At 44.0% G+C, this 26930-nt stretch overlaps 2 protein-coding genes across 10 annotated transcripts in view; one reads left to right on the forward strand and one right to left on the reverse strand.

The window, feature by feature from the left end:
* Window positions 1–542: 542 nt before the first annotated feature.
* On the reverse strand, window positions 543–11243 carry INA (internexin neuronal intermediate filament protein alpha). The gene is made up of 3 exons (XM_023640211.2): window positions 10179–11243; window positions 2040–2164; window positions 543–852 (listed from the first exon to the last, which is right to left on the reverse strand). The coding sequence occupies exons 1-3, from the start codon at window positions 11241–11243 to the stop codon at window positions 543–545; spliced, it is 1500 nt and encodes a 499-aa protein (XP_023495979.2).
* Window positions 10657–26930, forward strand: part of NT5C2 (5'-nucleotidase, cytosolic II) — a 139410-nt gene continuing 123136 nt past the window's right edge. For 2 of the 9 annotated variants that reach the window (XM_023640177.2, XM_070221539.1), the window contains exon 1: window positions 10845–11304. In XM_023640177.2, coding sequence (XP_023495945.1) covers window positions 11242–11304 — 63 coding nt within the window. In that variant the 5' untranslated portion in view covers window positions 10845–11241. Of the gene's footprint in view, window positions 11305–11463; window positions 11928–26930 lie in introns of those variants that run through there. The other 7 variants (XM_070221545.1, XM_070221553.1, XM_023640181.2 and 4 more) reach the window with 6 other exon arrangements.

Raw genomic sequence — 26930 nt, forward strand, 5'->3', positions numbered from 1 at the left:
TGGAATAAAAGGATATATGGAACTGAGGGGAGTGGGAGGGCAAGTGTCCATTCAGCAAACACCCATCACTTGTGAACAGTTCTATCAGGGTGGTGTTGGTGTGGACCACTGGTTTATCTTTGGCAGTGATCTGATGTTTTAGGCATCTAGAGTGAGATTACATAGCTGGCTAGTGGCTGGGAATAGTGAGCGAATATAGGTTTTACTTTCACTTCACAGCAAATGGCGAGGATCACAGATGCAGCACCTTAGTTTGTACTGCCTCTGTACCTGAACCACCTACGGCTGTGAAGCCCGAGCTTTCGGAGGGCAAGCTGGATTCTTAGATAGCTCCTCTGTGATTGCTCTAGGACTGCAGTTGCTCCAATCTAAAGGTGGTTTTCTTATTAGAGAAAGTAAGTACTCGATGCTAAATATGAGACTGAAGCTTTGAAGACATTTTATAGTGGTGACAGGTGTTTTGGTTGAGGAATAGGTTCTTTAACAAGTCAAATGCTTATTATCCCCCTCTTAAGCATTAACTTTTCTTTTAAGCAACAGAATTATATTTTTTGGCTTGAAGTGGTGCTTTCTTCTATATTTGATTTCTCGGTTTTCTTAGTAGATATCACTGTCTCCTCCAAAATTTCTTCAAAACTTTCCCCTATCTGGGAGGTTTTCTTAGAGGCTACCTTAGTAGCCTCCTCTTCCTCCTCCTCTTTCTTAAGAGACAGCCCAGTGGAGGAGGCTTTGGAGGCGGTAGAGCTGAGGATTCTGGGTGGGAGCAGGTAACTTGGATTGGGAAGTGGATTCAGCCCTGAAATGCTTAACCCACTGGTGCTAAAACGTGTCTCTTCACCTTCCAGCAGTTTCCTGCAAATCCAACAGAGAAAAACTCTCAGGAAGTCAACTTGCAACTTTTTTTTAAAAGAACTTAATCCTCTAGCCCCTATTCATTTTAGAAAGATTCCATAAGATGCTGCAGTTTCTTCATGAGATTGAGACTGATAAATATTGAATTCCCAGGCTCAAAGACTTAGAGTATCCAGCATGCATGCATGCATGCACATACACCACACACACTCACACATCTTTCGCACCAGCTGTGTTTAAAGGACTGTCAAAGGGAAAGCTATCCTAGTCACAAATACATTCGAAAAGGAAAAACCTACAACTTCCCTTGGCCTCACGGCACCCATTTTTGGCACTTAAGAGTCTATAAAGCTCTAGAGAGAAGTAATTTTACTAATTAACACCTTAAGTGCAACAGGGAGAAGGCAGTGGGAAGTCCGCAAAGGAAGAAGGAACCACCTAATCCAGCCTGAACTTGAGATTTGTGCTTTTTCAATGTATAGGGCTCCAAAGGGGATGGAACCAGCAGTAACAAAAACCAGTGAATGAAACTGTTTCAGATACCAGACTTTTTCTCAGCCTGGCCTAAACAGCATCATCAAAGAGTGGCCCCAATACCTTGCCTCTCATAACTCTAATAATTTTTATCATCCTTTCTTTAAAATCAGAAACTCAAGACACTATCAAATACTCTTGGAGCTTTGTTTTGAAGCAGTATACATGGTGTAAAGAAAAAAAGAAAAAATTTTCAGACAGATCTGGGGTTGAATTTGGGCTCTTCCACCTACCAGCACTGTGACTTTAGGCAAGTTACACAGTTAGTCTGTGGTTCAAGTTTCCTCATCTGCGAAATGGGAATAATATGACCTGACACCTAGATAATTTATATGCAGAAAGTCATAGGACTTTCTATGTTGTATAAACCCTATTTTTAAAGTTAGAGTCTGATGGGTTTTATTTCAACGTCTATGTCCTCACATATCTCCTTGAATCTAGCAGAGGTAGGCAGAATACTCCAGGACCAGTAAGGTGGAGCTGGGATATAACCAAGTTGAGGGACAGAGGGATTGGCTCACCTGGAAGAGGCCAGTGATGTCTTTCCTCATCCCCCCTCACTCAACAGAAATTGGACAGACTAGAACCACTTATTTGGGTAGCATTGCCCCAGCTTTCTCGATCTGCTTGGGTGAGCATGCCCTTTGAAGTACCTGTAAGCTGCTATCTCAATGTCAAGAGCCATTTTGACATTGAGCAAGTCCTGGTATTCACGAAGGTGGCGTGCCATCTCACTCTTGGTGTTCCTCAGATCATTCTCCAGCTGCCCGATGCTATCCTGAAAAGCAACACATCCAACATATTTAGGGCAAATTAGCTGAAATTCACTGAGGTTGCCACAAGGCAAGGACGTCTCAACCATGACTACAAATTAAAACATCCAGGCCTGACCCCTAGCCCAGATTCTGAGTCATTTGTTCTGGGTGGGGTCCCAGCATCTGCATTTCTTCATTAAAGTCCCCAGGAGACCGGATGCATGGTGAGGAACCTCTGCCATGGCGCACATGGTTCTCCAATGAACACCAGGGAGCTACCCCTTTTTTTCACTTACCATCCCTCCCTTGCTTATTGTATTGCTGCTTCCAAAAAGCAGTGTTATTGTTGCATGTCCTTCCAAAACCCAAAGCCTCAGTAGATTCAGAAAATTCCTACTGTGGAAACCACAGAGAGGGTGGCAAGTCTTCTCTGCCTCCATTCCTTTTGATGGTTTCCTGGAAGTCTGCTACTCATTCACTTTACTGAAAGCATTTTACACAACAGATAAGGAAGAAGCAGAAACACTCCATGGAATTATTTTGCTGAGGACTATTTGCCCTGAGTTAACATCTGTTGCCAGTTTTCCTCTTTTTCTTGAGGAAGATTTGCCCTGAGCCAACATCTGTGCCAATCTTCCTCTATTTTGTGTATGGGCTGACATCACAGCATGGCCACTGAGTGGTGTAGGTCCGTGCCCAGGAACTGAACCTGGGCTGCTGAAGTGGAGCATGCCACCAGGCCATGGGACCAGCCCCATCCATGGAATTTTTTTTAATTCAATGTCAGATTGAAATTAGAATATTTTTTAGAAAGGAACTAAATTCATATAATGGTTTTGCTCCAAATTCTTCCAGGTACAAACCCAGGCATAGAAGAAAAAGAGCTATCGGGGCTGGCTCAGTGGCATAGTAGCTAAGTCTGTATGCTCCGCTTCAGTGGCCTGGGGTTTGTGGGTTTGGATCCTGGGCACGGACCTACATCGCTCATCAAGCCATGTTGTGGTGGTGTCCCACATACAAAATAGAGGAAGATGGGCATAGACGTTAGTTCAGCAACAATCTTCCTCAAGAAAAAAGAGGAAGATTGGCCACAGATGTTAGCGCAGGGCCAATCTTCCTCACTGACCTCCCTCAAAAAAAGAAGAAAAAGAGCTTTAAATTTGTGATTCTTGAGCAGCCAAAAGGATCTTTTACAAACACAGCAGGCCTGTTGTTCACTTGCTTAAAACCCTCCAGTGACTCTGGAATAAAGTCCAAACTCCTCAGTGTGGCCTATACTCTTCTCCTTGCTCGATATGTTTCAGCTTCCCTGGCCTTCTCTTGTGCTCCTTAAACTTACCAAGTTCATTGCTGTCCCAGGCCCTTTAGGCTGGCTAGTTCCTCTGTTTAAGATGTTCTGTAGTGGGTCTTTACATGGCCAACCCCACGTCATACAAGATTCAGGTCAAATGTCCTCTACTCAGACAGGTCTTCCTAGGCATCCAATTTAAGCACCCTCTCCACATTGATCTCACACATTATTTTACCTCAAGTCAGGGCAGCTGCCAGCCCACGAAAGAACTTTGTACAAATTAGACAAAGGTACCCACTGGAGAGTGGCCACTCTGCTTTTAGCTCTTATCATTATCTAAAATTATCTTGTCCATTTATTAGTCTACTAGTTTATTTTCTGTCACCTTCATCTATAACAGAGATTTTCAACCTTGGCACTAGTGACATTTTGGGCATTTAATTCTTTGTTGTGGGGGCTGTTCTATGAATTTTAGGAGGTTTAGCAGTGTCTCTGACCTCTACCCACTGGAAGCCAGTAGCATACACACCCTCCTTCCCAGTTGTGACAACCAAAAATGTCTTCTCCAGACACTGTTAAATGTTCCCTAGGGGCAAACTGGTCCTGTTCAAGAGTATCGCTCTAGAATGTAATTTACATGGAAACAGGGACTCTGTCTCGTTCACCCTTGGAAGCCCAGAGCTGAGCACAATGCACACTGAAGATGCTCAATGAATAACTGTTGAATGAATGCTACATAAACACTTCTTTTCTTATGACCCAAAAAGGTGTGAGCAAATAACCCATATAATACAGCTGCAACTTTGTTGACATGAAGAGCAAAGAGACAGAGTAATTTTTATGAAATAGTAATGCAGATAGACATATCAGAAACCTCACGAAAGTAAGTGCTGAGGTGCCCTTGTAACTTCCCTTGTGTGGGGCTGAGGAAGTGATGGTGAAAGACAGGGCTGACACATCAAGAGGTGCAAAGTTCCAAATCAAGAGAATCTGCAGAAAGAATTAAAATTCCTACCACCCACCTGTTCTATAAATATTGACAGGAATACCGCAAAGAGAAGACTCAATTAACTGATGGGTACAGAGCAAGGAATGACAAGCAGTGGGGAAAATACATATTACACTGGACAGCGATGGAAATATTCCAAAGTGTGTTAAGAGATCACCAAGGCTTAAAAGGATTTTTACCAAGAAATTTTACTTGACGGTTGCTGTTTGAGGTTAAACTAATCTACAGGCAAGTCTGCTAGTGATGCATTAGGAGTAAGAGAATCGATATGAGCCTGGTAAGGGAGAAAAGAGTCTGGGGTTGGGGGAAAACGGAGAAAGGAGGAAGTATTCTCATTATGCAAAGGAGCCACGGAAACGTAATACGAGGAAGAGAGGATGATTGCATCAGGATCTTTGGGTTGCCTTTCTTGCCCTGCTACAAACTTCCAACATCCCTCAGACAGTTTTCTGTATTTCAGTTTCTTCAAAACTTCCATTTCTGGGGCCGGCCCGTGGCTGAATGGTTAAGTTCCCACGCTCCACTTTGGCGGCACGAGTTTCGCCAGTTCGTATCCCGGGCGTGGACATGGCACCACTCATCAGGCCACGTTGAGACGGCATCCCACATGCCACAACTGGAGGGACCCACAACTAAAATATACAACTACGTGCTAGGGGGATCTGGGGGGAAAAAGCAGAAAAGAACAAAAAACCTTCCATTTCTGTGTATGGAAAATTATAATGTTTATTCTCTTCTGAGGTTCTCAAGTTAGGATTTCAATTTAATGCCCTTCATTTGATTATGTGAGTCCATTGTCTGTTAAATTAGATAATAGACATTAGAACAGCACTTGTCACATAGGAACTGCTCAACAAATGTTAGTGATTTTTATTATTGTTAATATCATACCATGGGATTCTATACTCCTTGTATCATATGGATGAATTAATCATGAGCCCTCCCTACTGCCCCTCGGATAACTAAGGAAAGCAATGGATAATAAAACTTTTTTTTTTTTTTTTGAGGAAGATTAGCCCTGAGCTAACATCTGCTGCCAATCCTCCTCTTTTTGCTGAGGAAGACTGGTCCTGAGCTAACAGCTTCCCGTGCCCATCTTCCTCTACTTTATATGTGGGACACCTACCAGAGCATGGCTTGCCAAGTGCTGCCATGTCCACACCCGGGATCCGAACTGGTGAACCCCAGGCCGCCAAAGTGGAACGTGCGCACTTAACTGCTGCACCACCGGGCTGGCCGGAATAAAACTTTAATATTAGATAGCTGGAGGCATATCCCTTAAAGCACCAGATTTTTAAAAGATAACAATTTTGAATAAAACCCTTTTTAAAGTGGCTGGTACCGCTCTCAATGAGGACATGAAATATAATGCAACATTTCTCAGCAACTAAGGATTATGATAAGAATCAATTATTTTTCTATAATTCTGTGAGGTCTTTTATCTTTTAGGTTAACTGAGGTATACTGGGCTGTTTATTTCTACCCTAAATGGCCCCAAAGAGCTGTGTTTGAATTAGCGTTTGCTACTTACTGGTTTCCTTTGTCCTGAAATGGACCTGATCTGCTGCTACTCATTCTTGACCATGCCTGAGTGTGGTGGTCCCTCCTCTTCTCTGTCTTGTTGCAGACTTGAAATCCAAATAACCAAGCGATTTAGAATCATGTAAAGCAACAATGAACAGGCTCGGGGCATCAGAGGGGCCAACTTCCTAATATGTGATTTAAAGACACATGTTTTGTCTCATCAGCAGGTTAATTAGATCCTTTCGAAACAACGATTTTTCTTTCATGGCTATGTTTTCTGAATAAGAGGTTGTTGGGGAGCTGAGTTCTAGACAGATATTTCCTTAAACTTTGATACTACACATTTCACATGTCTATTTTATGGATCAGAGTAGACAAAAAGCATGACTTTGTGCCTTTTAGAAGGAATTGGGCTGACTGCTGACCATGGCTCTTCAACGTCTAGTCTCTTTGTTTGCGCTCTCTTCCCCACGCCAGGCTGTGTCTCGCATTGCCCTTCAAAAGCCCTGCCAAAGATGGCCTCCAGCTCGGAATCTGAGCAGCACTGCAGTCCACCCCCTCCCCCAACCACGCAGCTGCTCCTGGCTTAGCCTGAGGGGATGGGAGAGAGGCACTCCCAGCTCCAGCTGGGGTCTCTCCCGGAGTAGCTGAGACAAGTGATGAGCTTCTTAGGGCTGGAAGGATGCGGGCTGGTCGTAACAGAAAGAACTAGCTGCACAAGGAATGAAGTGGAGAAGAGCAACAACAAACAGTGCTGTGGATTTCATCGTTTTTAGGGGCCCTCACCCAGGCAAGCAGTAGTGAGAGCAGCACAATCCCATTGAAAGAGGCCATCCAGAATTACTGCTCTGCACAAAAACTTAGTGGGGAGAGAGGATTTTTATATGTGGTCTACCCATGTGCCTTATTCTCTCTCTCTTCTTTGCTTCGTCCCCATCTTTGTTCTCCTTTTTTCCTACCATGCTTTAAAATCTTGCATTATATGAGCTAATTTCACTGAGAAATGTGGTTTAGGTCAGTGCCCCCCAACATCAATGCAAGGAACAACAAGATGCAGAGCTTTTATTGAAAATGCATGTTCCTGGACCACACCTGCGAACTACTGAATCCATATCTTTGGGCGTGGGCCTCAGAATCCTTTTGTTAAGCCCCCAAGTGACCTTGGTGGGTCAATGGGTTTAGGAACCACTAGTTAAGTTTATTTCCATAAAGGAGTTGTTATGGTGGCCCAGATGACAGTAATACAGTGAGGTACAGAGGGGCAAAAACAAAAAACACAGGGAAGAGTACAAAAAAAAAAAAAGACCAAATGTAGCTTTTTTTCTTGAATTCTAATTTCAGAAATGGATCTAGCAAGCTATAGATTTATATGCAGCCACTGCCACCCCCAATCTCCAAGGGGCCAGCCCCTTCTTGCTATTTAATTAGGTTGAACTCCAATCTCATACTGAAAAGAAGAGGGCAGACTTGGCTCATCTCCCTGGAGAACATTAACTAATGGTGATCTTGATTGTTCAGCAAGGTCTTTCAAGGAAAGCTTCAGCTTTCCAAGACTGACCGCGGTACAGGGCCAGGGACCCCAGTACCCTTCAAAAAGATCCTTAGACATCTTTGGGAGAACTGGGACGCTAATGGCGGTGAAGCAGCTATGCAGGAACCAGAATCGCCCTGTGTCAGAAATGCAAAAGCCTTCAGCTAAAGAGGGTGGTTGCATTTGGCTTTTGAAGACAATAGCCCCAGCTCTTCATAACTTGTGTTGCCTTTCTCTGCCTCTCTTGTACACCATCATGTACTTACTATGTCAGCTTGAATCATTCTTTACCCTTTCAAAAGTGTAATAAGCTTCCTTTCCTCGAATTGGCTGTCAGCTCTCTAGGGCAGGGAAAACATGACTTAAATGGGGCTTTCTTCTGCCTCTTGGAGGGTGGCAAGCTTGCAAAGAAAAATGGGCCTACTAACAATCTCTGAAACAGAAGAAAGAGAACAGCCTCCCACCACTGCAGTGAAAGGGGAGGGGGGATGGCGTGAGAGGGCAAGAAAACAATGGCTGCATCTCAGGAGTCATTGGAGGAGGCAGCTTTTCATCTTGGTCAGCCCTGCTAAGATTGTTAGAGACAACAGACAGAGGACACCCTTGTGGCGTCAGGCCTTCAGATCTGCAGGTGAGGATGTGAGCCCCTCCTCAGCCTTAGGTTCTGAGAGGAAGGAAATAGCTCTCTGTTGTCTGGCCTCCTCTTCGTTTCTAGCAGCAGGTCCACTGAGGCTCTGAAGGCTAAAGCTGATGGGGGCAGCACTGCAGAGCTGCAGATGCCGCAGCCTCTGTTGTTTTTTTGTTTCCTGCAGACCATGTCTGGATGACCCTACTATTGTCTAACACTGAAAGCCTTTTAAAGCAAACAAAACAAGCCAGACAATACTGTCTCTACCTCTTAGAAAGTAGGGGCTCTAACAAGAAGACAGAGGACATGGTAAAGCCCAATTCAGACAGTAGTTGTGGGTAAGTTATCCTTTTTGGAGAAATATTGGGCTAGCCATTCAGAAGACTACCTAGTTCACTCTTTGAGGCTTCTAGAAGAAAACATGAAGTCTCAATTAGCTAAATGTGATTAATTCAGGCAATCCAGGGGCTAGGCCACATAGTGAAAAGTTCAAGGTACAGATTTTGGAGCAGAAGAGAAGTATTTATTTGAATAGTACTGTAATTCTAGACTAACCAAAACAAATGGTCCAAGCGAGCTTTCTTCCTTTATCAAAGGGAGTCATTTATAGTGAACAGCAAATACCTGCACCTAATAATAATTCTTTAGCTCCAGACTAAAATAGTACTTTTGAGGTTTCATTCATTTCTTGGTTGTATTTTACTAATATTCCCAAATCCTATTAATTTCATCGAGAGTAAACTTCAATCTTGGCTAGAATGAATTATTGCAAGTTTCCGAATAATTAGCATTCTATCTAATGGAGCTCTTATTGTACCTTGAAGCGGGATCACACTATTTAGATTCTTTCCTACACTCTTCTCCTGCCTCTGTGCCCTTTCTGGTCATAAATCCAGAATGTCCTACAGAGTAAAACTGAAGATATAGTGGCCTTTGTTTGGAGAGAAAAGGAGGAAAGAGCCAATCAGTATCTTCACAAAAGCTTAGAACGCAGGCAGAGGTGGAAAAAAATAAGTGGACTATAACAAAGATAGAACCCATCTCTGTGATTTATCACATTAGGATGGAAAAATGTTAAGGAAATGGGCATTTGCAAGTGGGATCTCACTGCCGTTGAGCAGATTAAGTGGTTTTTATTCAGTGCTAAGCCATCCATGAAAGTGAAAATTGATGCTGTCCACGAGGTGACCTTTGATTGCAGGTAGCCAAGACTGATGTGTTGGTGTTGCAGAAGGGAAAAAAAAAGCAGTTAATTGCTTAAAGACAGAGAGTCATAACTGGGACAGGAGACGAGATAGTTCTGAGATGGGAAGAACTCGACATCAGCACCGAGGACAGCGCCCCGACCATTCTCGTTTGCTAACCGGCGCAAAGCTTTCTTTGGGAAGAAATACCGTTAGTCGGTCGACAAGGGAACCGTGTGTGTGTTGGGGGAGGGGTGGAGGGCAGAGCGGTTATTACTAGCCCAATCACCCAGCTACTTGGCTCCCAATCTCTACTCCTTTGAGGGCAAAAGTCAAGAAAATGGGATAGAACCCTTCCCAGATCAATCCACATTCTCCACCCCCCCCAACCCTAGGGCAGACCGTACCCCATAAGCATCAATTCTAGGGGGCACAGAAAGCCTTTCAAAGTCAAACAAACAGGCCAGCACCGCCAACCATGGAGAGGCTAAAACCCACCCCCAGTGGGCTCACTCCTATTTAGGGTTGGGGACTGACTGTTCTTCACGTCGCCAGTGTGTTTATTCCCACTTGCTGACAGGGAGGCATGAGTTAGATTTTCGGACACCGAAGAACAGGAACTTAAGGGGTTCTTTGTTAGAAGGTCTCGGACAGGAACGTAAGGGAGGAGTAGGAAAAGAGGGCGTCCAGGCCCCTAAAATGAGCGGTGGAGGCTCCAGGGCATTTTGTTTGCCAACGCCTCCAGTCGGGCGGGGCTCTTCCTTTCCCCTCCCTCACCCTCTCCTCGGTTCGTAGGGCCCCAACTGTCCAGGAAAAGGCAGGTATGCGCGGGAGAGGACAGGGCGTCGCTCCCTATGCAGCGCTCCTTACCTGGTAGCTAGCCACCTCAGCACTGTGCCTCTCCTCCAGCTCCAGGATCTGCCTCTCCAAGGACTCATTGGCCCCACGCAGGCCCTCAATCTCGATGGTGCGTGCCTGCAGCTGGCGCCGGTACTCGTGAATCTCCTCGCGGCTGGCCCGGATAGCCTCGGTGCTGCGCGCCGCCTGTTCGTTCAGGTTGGCAAACTTGGACTTGTACCACTCCTCGGCTGACTGCAGGTTCTTGGCGGCCAGGGACTCATACTGGGCGCGGATCTCCCTCAGCGCCGAACTCAGGTCTGGTTTAGCCACAGCCACGTCCACCTCGGCCGCGGCCTGCGACGATGCCTGCAGCGTGGCCAGCAGCTCGGCCACCTCCTCGTCGTGCACCTGGCGCACGAAGGCCAGCTCGTCCAGCAGCGACTCCACCTTCTTCTCTAGGTCCAGGCGGGCCAACGTGGCGCCGTCCACGTCGCGCTGCTGCGCCTTCAGGGCGCGCTCGGCGCCTTCGCGCCCGCGGCTCTCCTCCTCGCAGCGCGCCCGCAGCCGCTGCACCTCCTCGGCCAGCCCGTCGCGCTCCAGCAGGGCCTGCGCGCGCGCTGAGCTCGCCTCCTCCAGCTGCGCGCGCAAGTCGCGCAGCTCTCGCTGGAAGAGCTCGCCGACGCGCGACGGCTCGGCGTGGCGCTGGCGCAGGGCGGCCAGCTCGGCCTCGAGCGCGCGGTTCTGCGTCTCCAGCTGGTGCACCTTCTCGATGAACACGGCGAAGCGGTCGTTGAGGCCCTGAAGCTGCTCCTTCTCGTTGGTGCGGATGATCTTGTACTCGTTCGTGCGCGCCGCCGCCTGGCTCAGGTCCAGGCCTTCGGACGCCGGCGGCCGGCGGTAGGCCAGGCCCAGGCCGAGCGACGAGGCCGAGGAGCAGGCGGCCGAGGAGGCCACATTGCTGCGGGACAGCGACTGCGAGCGGAAGCTGCCCGCGCCGCCGGCGCCGGAGAGGCGCGAGGACAGGCGAGAGCCGTCTCCGAACACCTTGCGGTAGGAGGAGGCGGCGCACAGGTAGTGCTCCGAGCCGAAGCTCATGGTGCCGGACCAGGGCCGGGAGAGCGGCTGCGGCTGCAGACGAGAGGAGAGGCGAAGAGAGGTGCGCCAGGCGGGGCGCGGCGGCCGGTGTGCGCCGGGTTTTAAGGCGCCGGGGCTGGGGCGGCGCGTCGGGGGCGGAGCTCCTGCTCCTGGTCTGGAGGAGAGAGGGAAGGGGGGCATCCAGGAGCGGGGGCGGGGAAGCGCAGTGAATACCGCAGCTGCGCGAGCAGCGGACCTAGGGCCCCGGGACAGAGCCATTTGCTTACGAGCTGCCTCCTGGCCGCAGTGCCCCTCCCCAAGAATCGTCTCATTTGGAAGTGCCTTGAGCGGAGGGGTGCCTGAAAGACTGGGGTTTCCCATTCGGAAACACACGGCGCTGTCGCGTCCCTTGACCCTGTCCTCCTTGCCCTCTTTAACCCAACTGGGAGGATAGGGTTTTCTGGGAGGTGTCCCGCACCCCCATCCTCACCCCGGAGCTCCCGAGGGTGGGGCCCTGTTTTTCCAGTTAGAGTGGGGAACCGCAGGGCGAGGCTTTGACCCCCTCCTCAGCCCACTCCGGGTTCCCAGGGGAAAAGTGGGTCTACGTCAGAGAGCATCTCATCAGCTGTTCCTCTGCAGCTCTCAGGAGCGCCGGGGGCGGGTGAGTGCGCGGAAAGCCTGCGACGCCCTCGGAAGAGAAGGGAGGTAGGTAAAGAACGTGGGCCTGAGTTACAGAGTGCAAAAAAGCGGAGGAAAGAGCTAGGATGGCCGCAATGGGCAGAGCTGAGGTGCCCCTGCCTTTTGTGTAAGTGTGCTCTCCCGGTCACCGCAGTCCCCACCACTCTCCGCTGCATAACGCCCACCTTCTTAATTCGTTCACCTTCTGGCCCTGCAGGCGTTTGAGATTTCAGTCTGTAAATCCTCCTCTGATTTAGGAGGGACTAAGTCAGATCTTCTTGTGGAGATCTCTGTTTGGACAGAAGAGGTCCCTGCAAACAAATTAAACTCCAGGAGTGGGGAAGATGCTGGTGACTGAGCTGGCCTGCGTTACCCCACAGAGGGGAGGATCAAAGAATGGCGTCTGGAAAGGTGAAGGTTGGGAGGAGTCAGTGTGTGGTCTGTAGTATGCACTCACCTTCAAGCTTGTAATATCTCTCAGGATGTGGCTGTGGCTTTGGAGAGATAGTAGGAAGAACTTTTTAGTAGGTTCCAGAATTCTAGACTGAAGGCCTTTTTTGATCTTGGAATCTCAAGGATGTAGGTCTAGGATAAGTTTTAACTTCCTGAGGGGACACGTTCCAAGAGACAGGCCACTAAAGGAAGGGGGAAGGGCGTCCTGTGGGATTTGGGAGCATATCTCCTAGCTTTGTGCTTGATGTCATGCAAGATGGCCAGGCTCTGCCATAGCATGTCCCCCTGGTTCCTTATCACAGACAAGATTGGAGCTGGAGGGACTCAGTTCTGAGTTCGTTGGGCTCAGAAATGCTTGGTGAGTGAAGGATGGAAGAGTGCTAACGCCTGAATAATTCCTCTCTGCTAGCCATGGTGCCAGGACTTTTGTATAGGCTTACCTCCTTGCCACTCTTTAAGGTGGCCCTTAACCCCATCTTACAGATGAGAAACTGAGGCTCAGCTGCAGCACTCTACATAAGGTCACTAGAAAGCAAACCTACGTTCTTTCCTCACTACTTAATTCTTGGAGCAATGAGACTCTTGAAGTCTCATTAATTACCATGCAGCCAGAATAAGGCTAAGTGGGCTTCAGAAGAGTTTTGGCCAATAACAAAGTAGAGGCTGGTTTGCAATTCAGAGTCAGAGGTGGTGGGTTCGAATTATACCTTCTGCCACTTACTAAGCATGTAGGGATAACAAAACCTACCTCCCCAAGATCATGAAAGACTGAGCTGATGCATGTGAAGGCGCTTTGTAAGCTGTGCAGGTGTAAGGGGTTCTTGTCATTGTCCTCTTTCAAATAAAGGGGCGCTGCTTCACATCTACCATAACAGGCTATGAGTTGGGTTTGGTAATGGGATTGAAGGAAACTGTCCACCGTGGCCCTGCAGAGGCCTCCAGGCTCCCCCTTGGAAGAGAGAGTACAGCCAACCTTGATTCTTTGTGGTACCAGGGGTCATCATGCATGTGGAAACAACCACAGATCATTAGAAGGTCTTACTCCTGGGCTATACAGTTGTCCCCTCTTATCCACGATTTTGCTTTCTGGTTTCAGTTTAGCTGCAGTCAACCACAATCCCAAAACATTCAATGGAAATAAATGATTCACAAGTTTTAAACAGCAGGCTGTTCTGATTAGCGTGATGAAATCTGCCATTGTCCTGCTCTGTCTCGCCCGGACATGAATCATTTTTGTCCAGCATGTGCACGCTGGATACACTGCCCTCCTGTTAGTCACTTAGTAGCCATCTCAGTATCAGATCGACTCACGGTATCATAGTGCTTGTGTTTGAGTAACTCTTACTTGACTTAATAATGGCCCCAAAGCACAAAATTAGTGATTCTGGCAATTCGGATATGACAAAGAGAAGCTGTAAAGTGCCTCCTTTAGGTGAAAAAGTGAAAGTTCTTGACTTAATAAGGAAAGAAAAAAAATCGTATGCTGAGGTTGCTAAGATCTATGGTTACTTTTATTACAGTGTATTGTTATAATTGTTCTTTGTTATTATTAGTTATTGCTGTTAATCTCTTACTGTGCCTAATTTATAAGTTAAACTTTACCATCCATGTGTAGGTATAGGAGAAACCATAGTATACATAGGATTTGGTGCTGTCTGGGGTTTCAGGCATCCACAGGGGGTCTTGGAATGTATCCTGCCCCGGACAAGGGGAGCTACTTTAGTTCCAATCTCATTTCAACTATGTTATTCAGCACTACTAAAAATCAGCAAGATGTCCTATTTGGAGTTTCACCTTTCTTTGTCTTTCCGTCCTCCAATAGAAGTACTCCAAAATCAAAACACACAAAGGGCAGAAGACAGTGAGGCAAAAGGCCTGAATAACCCAACAAAGGAGTAGTGGCCCAGGGACATCTAGAGTGGGCTGCATTTTGCAAGTGCTGAAAGCTTACCTGAGATTCCCCCATGGGACTTATACCTTCTCTTCCTTGGCATACCACCCCACAGGCCCAGACATTTGGCTTTAATAATTTTAGCACATAGCTGTACTAGCAAGGAATGATCTTGGCTGAGCCTCAAACCACAACTTCTTCCAGCTGGCCAGGTTTCCTGAGTGAGTGCCGTGCCCCATGCCAGGGCTGTGTCTTCATCTTCCTGTGATGTTAGACTTGGGCGCTGCAGACACATTGGCAGGTCATCCCAAGGCTCTCCCTCATGCCACACCCTCTACGGCCTCTCTGCAGCATTTGGCAGTGGTCAGTGCCTTCCTTGGTTTCAAGGATTCAGTTTTTGGCCCTCTGCTCTTCCCTCATAAACTCTTTTCTAGGTATTTTGTCTCGCTGAGGCAGGGACGCTTGTGGTAAAGTTCTCTCCCTAAGAGATCTCGGTTTGCATCATGGTTCTTCCTAGCCATGGGACTTTGAACAAATCACTATTATTTGCTGAACCTTAGTTTCTTCATCTGTAAAATTTTAATAAAACCATCTGCCTGAGTGGTCTGCAAACCTGACTGCTCATTGCAAGTACCTGAGAACTTAAATTCAAATTCCCAGGCCTTACCTCAGACTCATTGAATCCAGATTTGGGAACCCTTGACCTACCTCTCACGAGATTACTGTGAGGTTTAAATGGGATAATATATACAAAGTGGGTATCACGGTGCCTGCCATGTGCACACTCAATAAATGGTGGCTATTTGAAGTATCCGCTTCTTTATTCATTCAGCAAATATTTGCAGGAGGCACTGAACTAGGTGCCAGCTAGGAATAAGGCAGGTGTGGACTCTGCCTCCATGGGGCTGGAATTCTTGCAAGAGAGACAGAGATTAAACAATTAATTACACAGTTAATTGTTAATTATAATTGTGACAAGTGCTCCAAAGGAGAGTACACATTGCCGTGGGGTATGTAACAAAAGGCCTGACCTATGCTGATGATTCCCAAATCCTTATTTCCAGTTTCCAAACTCACATATCCAATGGCCTGTTGGACATCTCTTCATGGATGCTTGCTGGTTTTCCAGTACTGTATATCTAAGAGTGAACTTATCATCTCCCTCTAGCCTCTCCACCGCAGCCCACTTCTTGATCTTGACTTTTCTTCCCACCCATGTTCCTCTGCTTGTGAAATTATCTCTTCCTGGAATTTCCTCCTCTGCCCCGACTTCAACTGTTGAAATCCTTAAGGCTCAAATCCTTCTTCCTCCATGAAGCCTTCCCTGATATTTCCAGTGTAAAGTGATCCTTCCCTCCCATGAACTCTCCTCCTCCTTTCCATAGCCTTTGCAGTACTCACATGATTGGTAATTACCTACCATCTTCTGCTGTATTTATCTATGTGCTTGTCTAAACGGAACTGGAAGCTCCTTAAGCACAACTCCTTGAGCATAGAAGCTTCTATACCTCTGTATTTCTGTCAGCAGCTATCACAGTATTAAACACATGTGAGGTGAAAAATAATGGTTGAAAATTCTTTCCACCACAACCATTTGGGAAAAGTCTTTGACATGACACAAAGAGTGTGATCCATAAAAGAAATCAATAAATTTGACCTCAGCAAAATTTAAAAACCCTTTGCACTGCAAAAGACCCTGTTAAAATGAAAAGACAAACCATAGACTGGGAGAAAATATTTGCAAATCACATGTCCAACAAAGGATTTGCATCCATAATATATGAAGAACTCTAAACAAAACAGTAAGAAAACAAACATTCCAATTAGGAAATAGGCAAAAGACTTGAACAGACATTTCACCAAAGAGAATATACAGATGGCAAATAAGCATATGAAAATATTTTCAACATCACTGGCCATTAGGGAAATGCAAATTAAAACCACAGTGATACCACTATATACCTACTGGAGTGGCTGAAACAAGACACTGTAAATACCAAGTGCTTACAAGGATTCAGAATATCTGGATTTCTTATCTGTTGCTGGTGGGATTGCAAAATGGTACAGCCACTCTGGAAAACACTTTGACAGTTTCTTCTAAAGTTAAACGTACATTTACTGTACAACTCAGCAATCAAACTCCTGAGTATTTAGCCTAGAAAAATGAAAACCTCTGTTCACCCAAAAATCTGTACATGAGTGTTCAAAGCAGCTTGCTTTATAATAGAAAGGAAAAACAGGAGACAACCCAAATGTCCTTCAATAGGTGAATGGATAAACAAGCCATGATACATCCATCCAATGGAATACTATTCAGTACTAAAAAGAATAAACTATTAATGAATAATTCTCAACAACTTGGATGAATTGCAAGGGCATTATGCTGAATGAAAAAAGCTAATCTCAATGTTGCATATTATGTGACTCCATTTGCGTAACATTCTTGAAGTGGCAAAATTATCGTGACGGAGAACACATCAATGATTTATGGGTTAGTGTTGGGGGGAGGCTGTGACCATAAAGGGATAACATGAAGTTTTTTTTTATGGTGATGTAATGGTTCTGTTACTCAAATCTACACATGTGATAAAAATTTATAGAATTAGAGAGAAACCAAAAAACCTAGTGAAATCGAAATGAGGTCTATAGTTGAATTAATGTGTTGTTTCAACATCATTTTCCTGGTTGTGATAATGTGCGATGGTTATGTAAGATGTTATTGTGGAGAGCGAGCTGGGTGAATGGTACCTGGGAACTTTCTCTACTATAAAACATAGGCAAATGTTCTTTGAGTTACATGCTGAAGTATTTAGGATTGCAGTGTCGTGATTTATATAACTTACTCTCAGATGGTTTGACAAAAACAATACACACACAAGGGGAGAGATAAAGCAAATGTGGCAAAAAGTTAACAGTTGGTGAATGCAGATGTTTAAAGTATTTACAACTTTTCTGTAGGTTTGAAATTTTTCAAAATAAAAAGTCTGGAAAATTGATTAATATATAGATAGGTAAATAGATAAAGTAAGCAAAAAATAAAATATCACCCAAATCTTGGATTGAACCAATGACCTTCAATTTAATGCTCTCCCAACGCCATCTAATCGTGAAGTCCTCTCCTCCCTCCCTCCCACCCAACAATAGGAAAATCCTGCCTGTTCTGGAGTAACAGAAAAAGGTCAGAATTCACACCCTGGTGGGAGTACTGTAGGTGCTACTCTGAGTCCTTGGTGTTACCATAGTCATTTAACAGACATTTACTGAACCCTGGCTATATGCCAGCTGTTGGAATTACAGTGATGAATATAGCTAGAAGTGATAAAAAGTGTCACTTTTCTCAGATTAATTTAAATTTTTTTATAAATATAGAATTACACGCATTTTGTATAGTGTTCTGCAACTTTCTTTTTTTACTTCATAAATTGGAGCCATTTTCCCACATCAGTTATATAGATCTATTTACTTCTTTTTACAATTTAGCTTAGAGTTCAATTGTATGGATGTGCCATAATTTATTTAATCAATCTCTGGCTGGATTTGTTGTTTCTAGCTTTTCGCTATTAAAAACACCTGAATTTTTTAAAAAGAAAGAAAAAGAGGGGCCATCCCCGTGGCGGAGTGCTTAAGTTCACATGCCCTGCTTGGGCGGCCCAGGGTTTCACCAGTTCAGATCCTGGGCGCGGCCATGGCACCACTCATCAGGCCATGCTGAGGCAGCATCCCACATGCCACAACTAGAAGGACCCACAACTAAAAATATAGAACTATGTACCAGGGGGCTTTGGGGAGAAAAAGGAAAAATAAAAATCTTTTAAAAAAAAAAAAGAGGGGCCGGCCCGGTGGCACAGCGGTTAAGTTCGCAGGTTCTACTTTGGCGGCCCAGGGTTCGCCGGTGGATCTTGGGTGCGAACATGGCACCGATTGGCAAAAGCCATGCTGTGGTAGGCGTCCCACATAGAAAGTAGAGGAAGATGGGCATGGATGTTAGCTCAGGGCCAGTCTTCCTCAGCAAAAAGAGGAGGATTGGTAGCAGTTAGCTCAGGGCTAATTTTCCTCAAAAAAAAAAAAAATTTAAAAAAAGAAAGAAAGAAATAAAAAACATTACGTGAATGAAATCCATCCTCTGTCTCTACTTTGCCTTATGCAATCAACCAACCAACATTTATTGAATACCTAATGTGTGTTCAGCTGCATGTTTGGTGCTGTTTGTGTCTTTTGTGTGGGAGAAGACATGAGACCTGGTCATTACCCCTAAGGAGCTTATGATTAGTTGAACAGTATGGCTAACTTGAGGTCCTAACTCAAGGATCACCATAACGCAGTATATATTTGACTTCAGACCTTATGTGCTAAGTACTCAGAGGGAAGTTCACCCTTTTTCTGTGTCTGGTTTTAGGCTAGCTGTTTTTTCGGACAAGTTTCTTTAGACTCCATGAAAAAGTGCTTGCATGAGCATATCATGAAGGAAGGTGGGGGGGATCATGCCTCAAACTTTCTGGAGAAGGGGGGATGTTTTTAACAAGGAAAAATGAATGAACATGATATTAAGCTAAGTCATACTTCTATTTGTCCTTTGTCCATAAAAATTCAACAATTTCTGTCTACATAGAAGATAAAAATAACGAGCTGTGGGTACTTTGGTATGGCTCAGTTGATGGTGACACGTTGATCTCTGTGGTTGTAGTTTTGCTCACAAGTTTGTATTTACGCGGTTTTGCGTTGCATTGTTTGATGCACAGCTTTTTTTACCCATTTCACTTGTTCCATATTTTTGCTTAGAGCATTTGGATTCTCTTGGTGATCATTCTTATTTAAAAGTAAAATCAAAACAAAATTTCTACGTTTTGGCCTTAGCAATCTCTCTGTGCTTAAGCCTATTCAGAAGCCTTTGTGTATCTATATACTTCTCTCTTTCTTTCTCTCTCATCCTTTTCCCCTTCCCAGAATTAGCTCTTCATTCTCTTCTTCTAAATCCGAGGTTAGGCTGAACCCAAGTTGTCACGGGAGTAGGATTAGGGGAAACCGGGTGTCTTGTCCACGCAGTGATGCTACAGGACCTCGGACAGCTCCCCTGCCTTCCTGGTCTGGGTGCCTGCTTTTTAGACTTCATAACATGTCATAATGAAATCGAACTTGAGAAACCATTTGGTCCACCTCCTGCCTTTTGCTGATACCTCGAGAAAGGGTCCCAGTCAGCAAGTATTTCAGGATTAACTGCTTGGCTGTGGGAGATACAAAGGGCTTGGAGGGCTCCGTTTCCCCTGGCATTTCCTGCACCTAAATGTCTGCTGGTGCCTAAAAAAATACTTCAGTTCAACTCAGCAAACTTATATGGATCAAGCTTTTCCCTCCCTGGAAAGAGACACTGCCTCTGGGAAGGGCAACAAAGGGATTCCAGTTTGGGTGAGAAAATAATCCCTCGTGAGCACTGGTTTCCTTGGGGACTAGAGAGCACCAGAGCACTGGGGGCCCAAAAGGAACTGAAGAGGGAGTGAATGAATGAAGTGGAGAAGAGGGGCATTCAGGGAAGTCTGGGGTCTCTGAAGGCAGATGTGGCGAGCTTCACACTGTTCACACCAGTGTGCCCTGGGCACACAAAGGAGAACCCTCACACTTTCCTAAAATGAGAAGACAGAGGCCTGTTGTCTCCTCTTCCAGATATGCATAGTGAGAGTCACTAGACTTCATTTCAGAAGACAGTTATGTAATGATTTAATGCACTTTGTCTTCTTTGTTCCTCACAACAAACCTAGAAAGAGTTTTATTATCTCTCTTTTCCAAATGAATAAACTGAGACACTGGGAGGTTAGTTAACTTGCTCAAAGTGACACAGCTAGAAAATGGCAGAGCTGGGTCTTCAACCCAGTTTCTTTGACTCCAAGTTGACATTCTTGCCATCACATTCCATCTCTAATAGAGTCTTTGTGTGTGTAAGTAAAATATACATAACGTGAATTTTGCTATTTTAACCATTTTAAAGTGTAAAATTTAGTGGCATTAAGTTCATTCACAATGTTGTGTAATGATCACCACCATCTATTTCTAAAAGTTTTTATCACCCAAACAGAAACTCTGTAAGCATTAAGTAACTCTGTAACTATTGAGTAATTAAGTAATATTACTTAATAACCATCAATTAGTAACTGGGACCGTTCCCCCAGTCCCTCAGCCCCTGGGAACTTCTATTCTGTGTTCTGTCTCTTTGATTTTGACTGTTTTAGATACCTCAAGTAAGTGGAATCATGCAATATTTGTTCTTTTATGTCTGGCTTATTTTATTTAGCATGATGTTGTCAAGGTTCATCCATGTCGTAGCATATATTAGAACTTCATTTCTGAGTCTGGCCCCATGGCCGAATGGTTAAGTTTGCGTGCTCTACTTTGGCAGCTGAGGGTTTCGCCAGTTTGGATCCTGGGCATGGACATGGCACCGCTCATCAGGCCATGCTGAGGGGGTGTCCCACATAGCACAACCAGAAGGACCTACAGCTAGAATATACAACTATGTACTGGGGGGCTTTGGGGAGAAGAAGAAGGGGAAAAAAAGGAGATTGGCAACTGATGTTAGCTCAGGTGACAATCTTTAAAAAATAAACAAAAAAGAACTTCATTTCTTTTTATGGCCTATTAGGGTCTTGTGGTTGTGAAGGACAGAGGTTCACTCAGGCTACCAGAAGCAATGAGGAGTTATTGTAAGCAGTCTTATAGAATGCAGGAAGACAGAAATCTTAGCCACTTGGCTACAAGGTCAGGAACAGCCATATGGCTGGGCTTATTGGGACTTAAATACTGTTTGGAATCTGATCAGCACAGCTCTAGGGACCAAAAAATCTCATTGTCTCCTTAGTGGCAGGAATTTACTGTTTTCTGATACTCAGCCATTTTGCCAACTTAGTGATATTTTGCTTCCACAGTTCCTATATGGTTTGACACTACCAACCACCTACTTCTTACTCTATGAAAGCAACCCTCAGGCTTTTGCTGACTCCATGTTTCTACCATTTTGATGATATGCTTCCCCCCCCCCCCCCCCCCGTGCCCTTTATCTCCTGTGCCCACTGTCAACAGACAGACTCTCTCCAAAATCTCTGATTGTGTTTTCTGATTGGCCTGATTATTCTCCAATCATCTCATACCGTACAACCTCATAAGCCACCTGCCTGCCTAGAAATTAGCTGCCCTTGAGTCGAGCATCTACCCTGCTCTGACCAGTTGTGACCAGGGCGATAAGTCACATGCCATTAAAAATGCCTCTTAATGTTAAAGACCTGCCTCTCTACAGAGGAGCTTGGGAGCATGGCAGGCAGCCCAGAGAGTCATTGACTGCATCACTCTGCATCAGCTCTACCGTCCTTTTCTATGAGGCTTTCTATTGTACTTTAAGCCTATGGCCCGCATCTACTTCTGTCGCTTCACAAGTCATGGAGCAGAGTTGATGTGTACTATGCAGGTATTTCTGCACATATTTTTAGATTATACAAGTAATCACCATATGACGACATGTGACTTTAGGCAAGTAATAGTGTCTTCAGTCCTCATCTTCTTCTGAAATGTAAGAGTTGCCCCAGATAATCTCAGAGGTCACCGTCTAATCACCTTCTGATTCCTAATTGACCATGTCTTGTTGACACTTCCTGAGTGAGGTTTCTGTCCCTTTCTTTCCATTCTTACTGCCATTGAGGTGTATTATTTCTCACTTGAGCAATTCCAAAAGCCTTCTAATTGCCCCTCATGTCTCCAGGCTCATGCATTTCAACCTTTCCACTTCCTCAGCATAGATTATGTCACCTTCTTTGTCAAAAACCTTCACTAGCTACCCACTGCCTGCCGAACAAAGTCCATGTGATGTCTGACATTTGAAGTCCTTGATAATCTGTGGCTGGTCATTTGTGCAGAGCTCTCTCCCCCTGATTACTGTGGGCTTCTTGAGGTCCAGTACCATGCCTGATTCAGTTTGTAGCCTTCCACACAGCTAACACTTACTGAAGTGGAAAGTCAGATATCTCCACACTAAGAATGAAGTCCTAATAAAATGATAGGAACCACCAAGTGAATTTCAGTGATGATGTCCGCCAGTAGCATGCCTACTGGAAACAAGTAGAACATATGTATGTTAAAATGCAGGATATTTGGAGCACTTATGTGGCGACAGAGAAGAAATAATGTACAACTGAAATTTAACAATGCTGTAAACTATTATGAACTCAATTGAAAAAAATAAAAATTTAAAACAAACAAACAAACAAAATGCAGGATATGTGTGTGTTAAAATCTGTATCCAAGGTTGATTGAAAACTGAAAAGCATTGTGCAGTAAAGGAGGTAAGGGAGTTATGAAGATGTAAGTCAAGGTCCCTGCCCTCCAGGGGATGAGGGATGCAGGGGAAATGTGTGCAGGAAGCAGTCTGCTGAGAACAGCAAAGGAATCCTTAGAGTGGCTCCCTTGGGAGAGCAGCAAAAGAAAACGGGTTCTTTGTACCAGGACCAGCCCTTCTTCACAGGAAGTACTGTGACTCTGACCCCACTGGCTTCACTGCTAGGGCCACAGGGGAACCCTGGTGGGCCCAGGACACAGGCAGAGGAGAAAAAGGATGAAATCAGAAAAGAGGAAGGACAGAGGGAGAGAAAAGAAGTGAAGAAGAAAATGAGAGTAAAGGATGTAGATTACCGAAGAATCTAACATTTACATCCTACTTCCTAGTTCACAAAGCATTTTCACAAGAATCCTGTGAGGCAGCTAGAGTGAAAGGACTTGCCCAAGGTCATAGACTCAGGCTTCTAACTCAGCACCTTGCAGTGTGTTTTCCATTGCACCAGTTGTCTCTCCAATAAGAGAAAGTAGCTTAACTCCTGTACCATGGGCTCCCTCTCCCAGTTTAGAATACTGTTTAAAATCCTCTTGAAAATCATAAAGCCCCAAGGCTGAGGCTAGGATAATACAAGATGAGTCTGGAGCATCTAATAGTGCCAGAAAGAAAGGAAGTGCTCAAAAATAAATAAATAAATGAAAAAAGAAGAGATGGGGCATGTCAAAAGGACATGGGAGCCAACCTGAAAGACTCCCAGTAGCCAAAGCTGGACCAATTTGAGCATGAAAATAAATTGTGATAGTAATGGAATATGATCCAAAGAATAAAATAATTATCTATGAGCCTGTACTGATATAGTTAAAAGAGTGAATACATAAATAAAGGAGGGAGAAAGAAAAAATCTCCCTTAGAGAAGATTTCCAATTAATACATGTAACAGGAATGAGAGGAAACAGAAAATCACCACAACAACACAGTAATCATTGCTGCAGGCAAGATCTACTCATGAAGTTAATATTTGTGGGCAAAACTTTAAGGAGAAACAGGATATTTGCATAGCCTCAAAGTGTAACCCCAAAATATTTATTAATTATCTTGTTTTTAACATATGTCCAAAAATGCTTTGATACTCCTCCCTCCACAATGTAAAGGTTAATTTCCCTCCCCTAAAGTGTGGGCTAGATTTAGTGATATGCTTCTAATGGATAGAGCTGGAGCCAGCAGAGAGCCAAATAGGAACTGTATTAGTCTCTGTGAACCATTCAGTCTCTTTCACAACAACTTACCTCTGCAATTGTAGCATGAAAGCAGCCATAGGAAATATGTGAACTAATGAGTGTAGTTGTTTACCAATAAAACTTTATAGAAACAGGCAGTGGGTTGGATTTGGCTTTCCAGCTAGTTTGCTGACTTCTGGAATAACATATGGAAAGGAAAAAATAGTAACCTTGCAGTGGAGAAACCTGGAGGATACCACCTTAACCAAGCGATCAATGTTAAATTACCAGTAGTAAGTCATACTGAAGTGATGTAAGTGAAATGGCAGAGTAAGGAACTCCAAAGGTCCATCCCTTCAACAAAAACAGTGGCAAAAACTATCAGAATCAACTTTTCCAGAACTCTGGACATAGATCAAAAGCCTGCGACAACCAGAGGAATGCTTTCAAGAAAAACCAGCTGAATCTCAGTAAGAACAGCAAGCTTTGTGGTGTTTTAACTTACTGTGGTCCCATCGCTCCATCCCCAGGTCAGTAGTGGCCTTGAAGAAAATAGCTGCATTCCTAGTACAGGTACTCGTAATAGAGGGAGCAGAATGGATCTCATTCTCAAGCAGTTGTGATTGGTTGTTTTGACCTGTCTGGTAGCTCCCTGAAAGACCAGCTCAAGGGTTGGCCTTTATCTTTGTAACTTGAAACTCTCCACTACTGAGGCAGCTATCCACAGAGCATTTGATGAAAACATTTATAGGCAGATGTTTTAGTCTCTGCTGCTTGGGGCAATGGATAACAGTGGGGGCGAACAATAGGTTAATCTAAACCTTTATAAGAAATGCTGGGGAATGAGATGCTTTGGGAAATAAGGGCTATGAAAAACTATGACATATTTCTGGGAAATGAGAAGGCCACACTCATGCCCAGGGTTATGCACATACTCAGGAAAGACCTGAGAAGGCCCTATCCTCTCACTTCTGTCTGACCTTCAGGCTTTGCACAAGCAGGAAGTCAAGGCTAAGGCAAAACTGTAAACTGTTTGGCTGAGTGTTAAAGGCTTGCCCCCAAATGCACTGAGCCCATCTGCAAAAACTGGGAGTTTTTTTGGTTTCAGGTATTTAAGGAAATCTATACTCGATTACTAGCTGAGCACAGAAGGGACTTCAGTGACCACACATGACAAAGAATACAGACTTTACAAAATTAGTTCAAAAAAGTCACTAAACAAGCAAACAACAAAAATGACAAAAAGCAGCAACAACAAACTCTAGGAAGGAAGGAGAATCTGATTTCCAGTGTTACAGCATTATAATATTAAGAACATCCAGTTTTCAGCAAAAATTGCAAGACATGCAAAGGAACAAGAAGATATGGCTCATACACAGGGAAGAAAAGCAGTCAATATAGACTGTCCTTGAGGAAGCTTGGATGCTGGATTTACTAGACAAAGACTTTAAATCAGCTGTTTAAAATATGTTCAAAGAGCTAAAGGAAACCATGTCCAAAGAAATAATGGCAATCATAAGAATGATGTCTCACCAAATAGTGAATATCAATAAAGAGTTGAATTTATAAAAGGAACCAAATAGAAATTCTGGAGTTGAAAAGTACAACTGAAATGAAAAATTTACCAAAGTGGCTCAGCAGCAGGTTTGAGTAGGCAGAAGAAAGATTCGATGCACTTAAAGACAAGCCAAGTGAGATTATCAAGTCTGAGGAATAGAAAGAAAAAATAATGAAGGTAAATAAAGAGAACTTAAGAGAACTGCTAGAGTTCCAGAAGGAGAGGAGAGAGAGAAAGGGATAGAATATTTGAAGAAATAATGGCCGAAAACTTCCCAAATTTAATTTCTACACATCCAAGAAGCTCAACAAAATCCAATAGGCTAAACTCAAAGAGTGTCATATCAAAACACATTATAGGGGGCCAGCCCTGTGGCCAAGTGGTCAAGTTTGCATGCTCCACTTCAGCAGCCCAGGGTTCACTGGTTTGGATCCTGAGCATGGACCTAGCACCACTCATCAAGCCATGCTGAGGCAGCATCCCACATAGAGGAACTAGAAGAACCTACAACTAGAATATACAACTATGTACTGGGGGGCTTTGGGGAGGAAAAACAGAAAAGAGGAAACTTGGCAACAGATGTTAGCTCAGAGCCAATCTTCCTCAAAAAAATAAAATAAAACAAGATATTTAAAAAAAAGACACATTATGATCAAACTGTTATAAGCCAAAGACAAAGAGAGAATCTTGAAAGCAGCAAGACAGAAGCAGCTCATCATATACAATGGCATTTCGATAAGGTTAACAGCTAACTTCTCATCAGAAACTATGGAGACCAGAAGGCAGTTGGTTGACATATTCAGTCGTGAAAGAAAAAATACCTGTCAATCAAGAATTCTATATCCAGCAAAACTATTTTTCAAAAATGAAGGGGAAAAAAGGAGAAATTAGGACATTCCTTGATAAACAAAAATTGAAAGAGTTCATCACTAGTAGTCCTACAGATTGAAATGACACTAGACAATAATTTGAAACCACATGAAGAAATAAAGAATACCATTAAAGGTAACTTCATAGGTAAATATAAAAGACAGTATTATTTTCTCCTATCTTATTTAAAAGATAGCTACATAGAGTAATAATAATAATTTGCATTGATGGGCACACAGTGTATTAAGATGTAGTCTGTATGACAATAATAGCCCCAAGAAGGGGAGAGGGAACAAAGGTATATATGTGAACAGAATTTTTGTGTAAGATTGAAATTTGATGGCATTAATCAGAACTAAATTGTTATTAGTTAAGATGTTAGTTGTAATTCCAGCTACAGTTGTCCAATTGTACATCATCCAAGGACAATGACTAAGAAATGAACTCAAAACGTGTAGTGAAAGAAAGACAAAGGAATTAAAATGGTACACTAGAACATATCTCTTCAACACAAAAGAAGACAGTAATGGAGAAATAGAGTAATAGAAAAGACATAAGACATATAAAAACAAATAGCAAAGTAGCAGGTATAAATCCTATTTTATGACCAATTACATTAAATGTAAATGGATTAAACATTCCAATTAAAGCTCAGAGATTGCTATAATGGTTTTTTTTTTTTTTAAATGACCCAACTATATGCTATCTGCAAGAGACTCACTTTAGATTCAAA

The sequence above is a fragment of the Equus caballus genome, chromosome 1 (genome assembly GCF_041296265.1).
Source record: "Equus caballus isolate H_3958 breed thoroughbred chromosome 1, TB-T2T, whole genome shotgun sequence".
Taxonomy (NCBI): domain Eukaryota; kingdom Metazoa; phylum Chordata; class Mammalia; order Perissodactyla; family Equidae; genus Equus; species Equus caballus.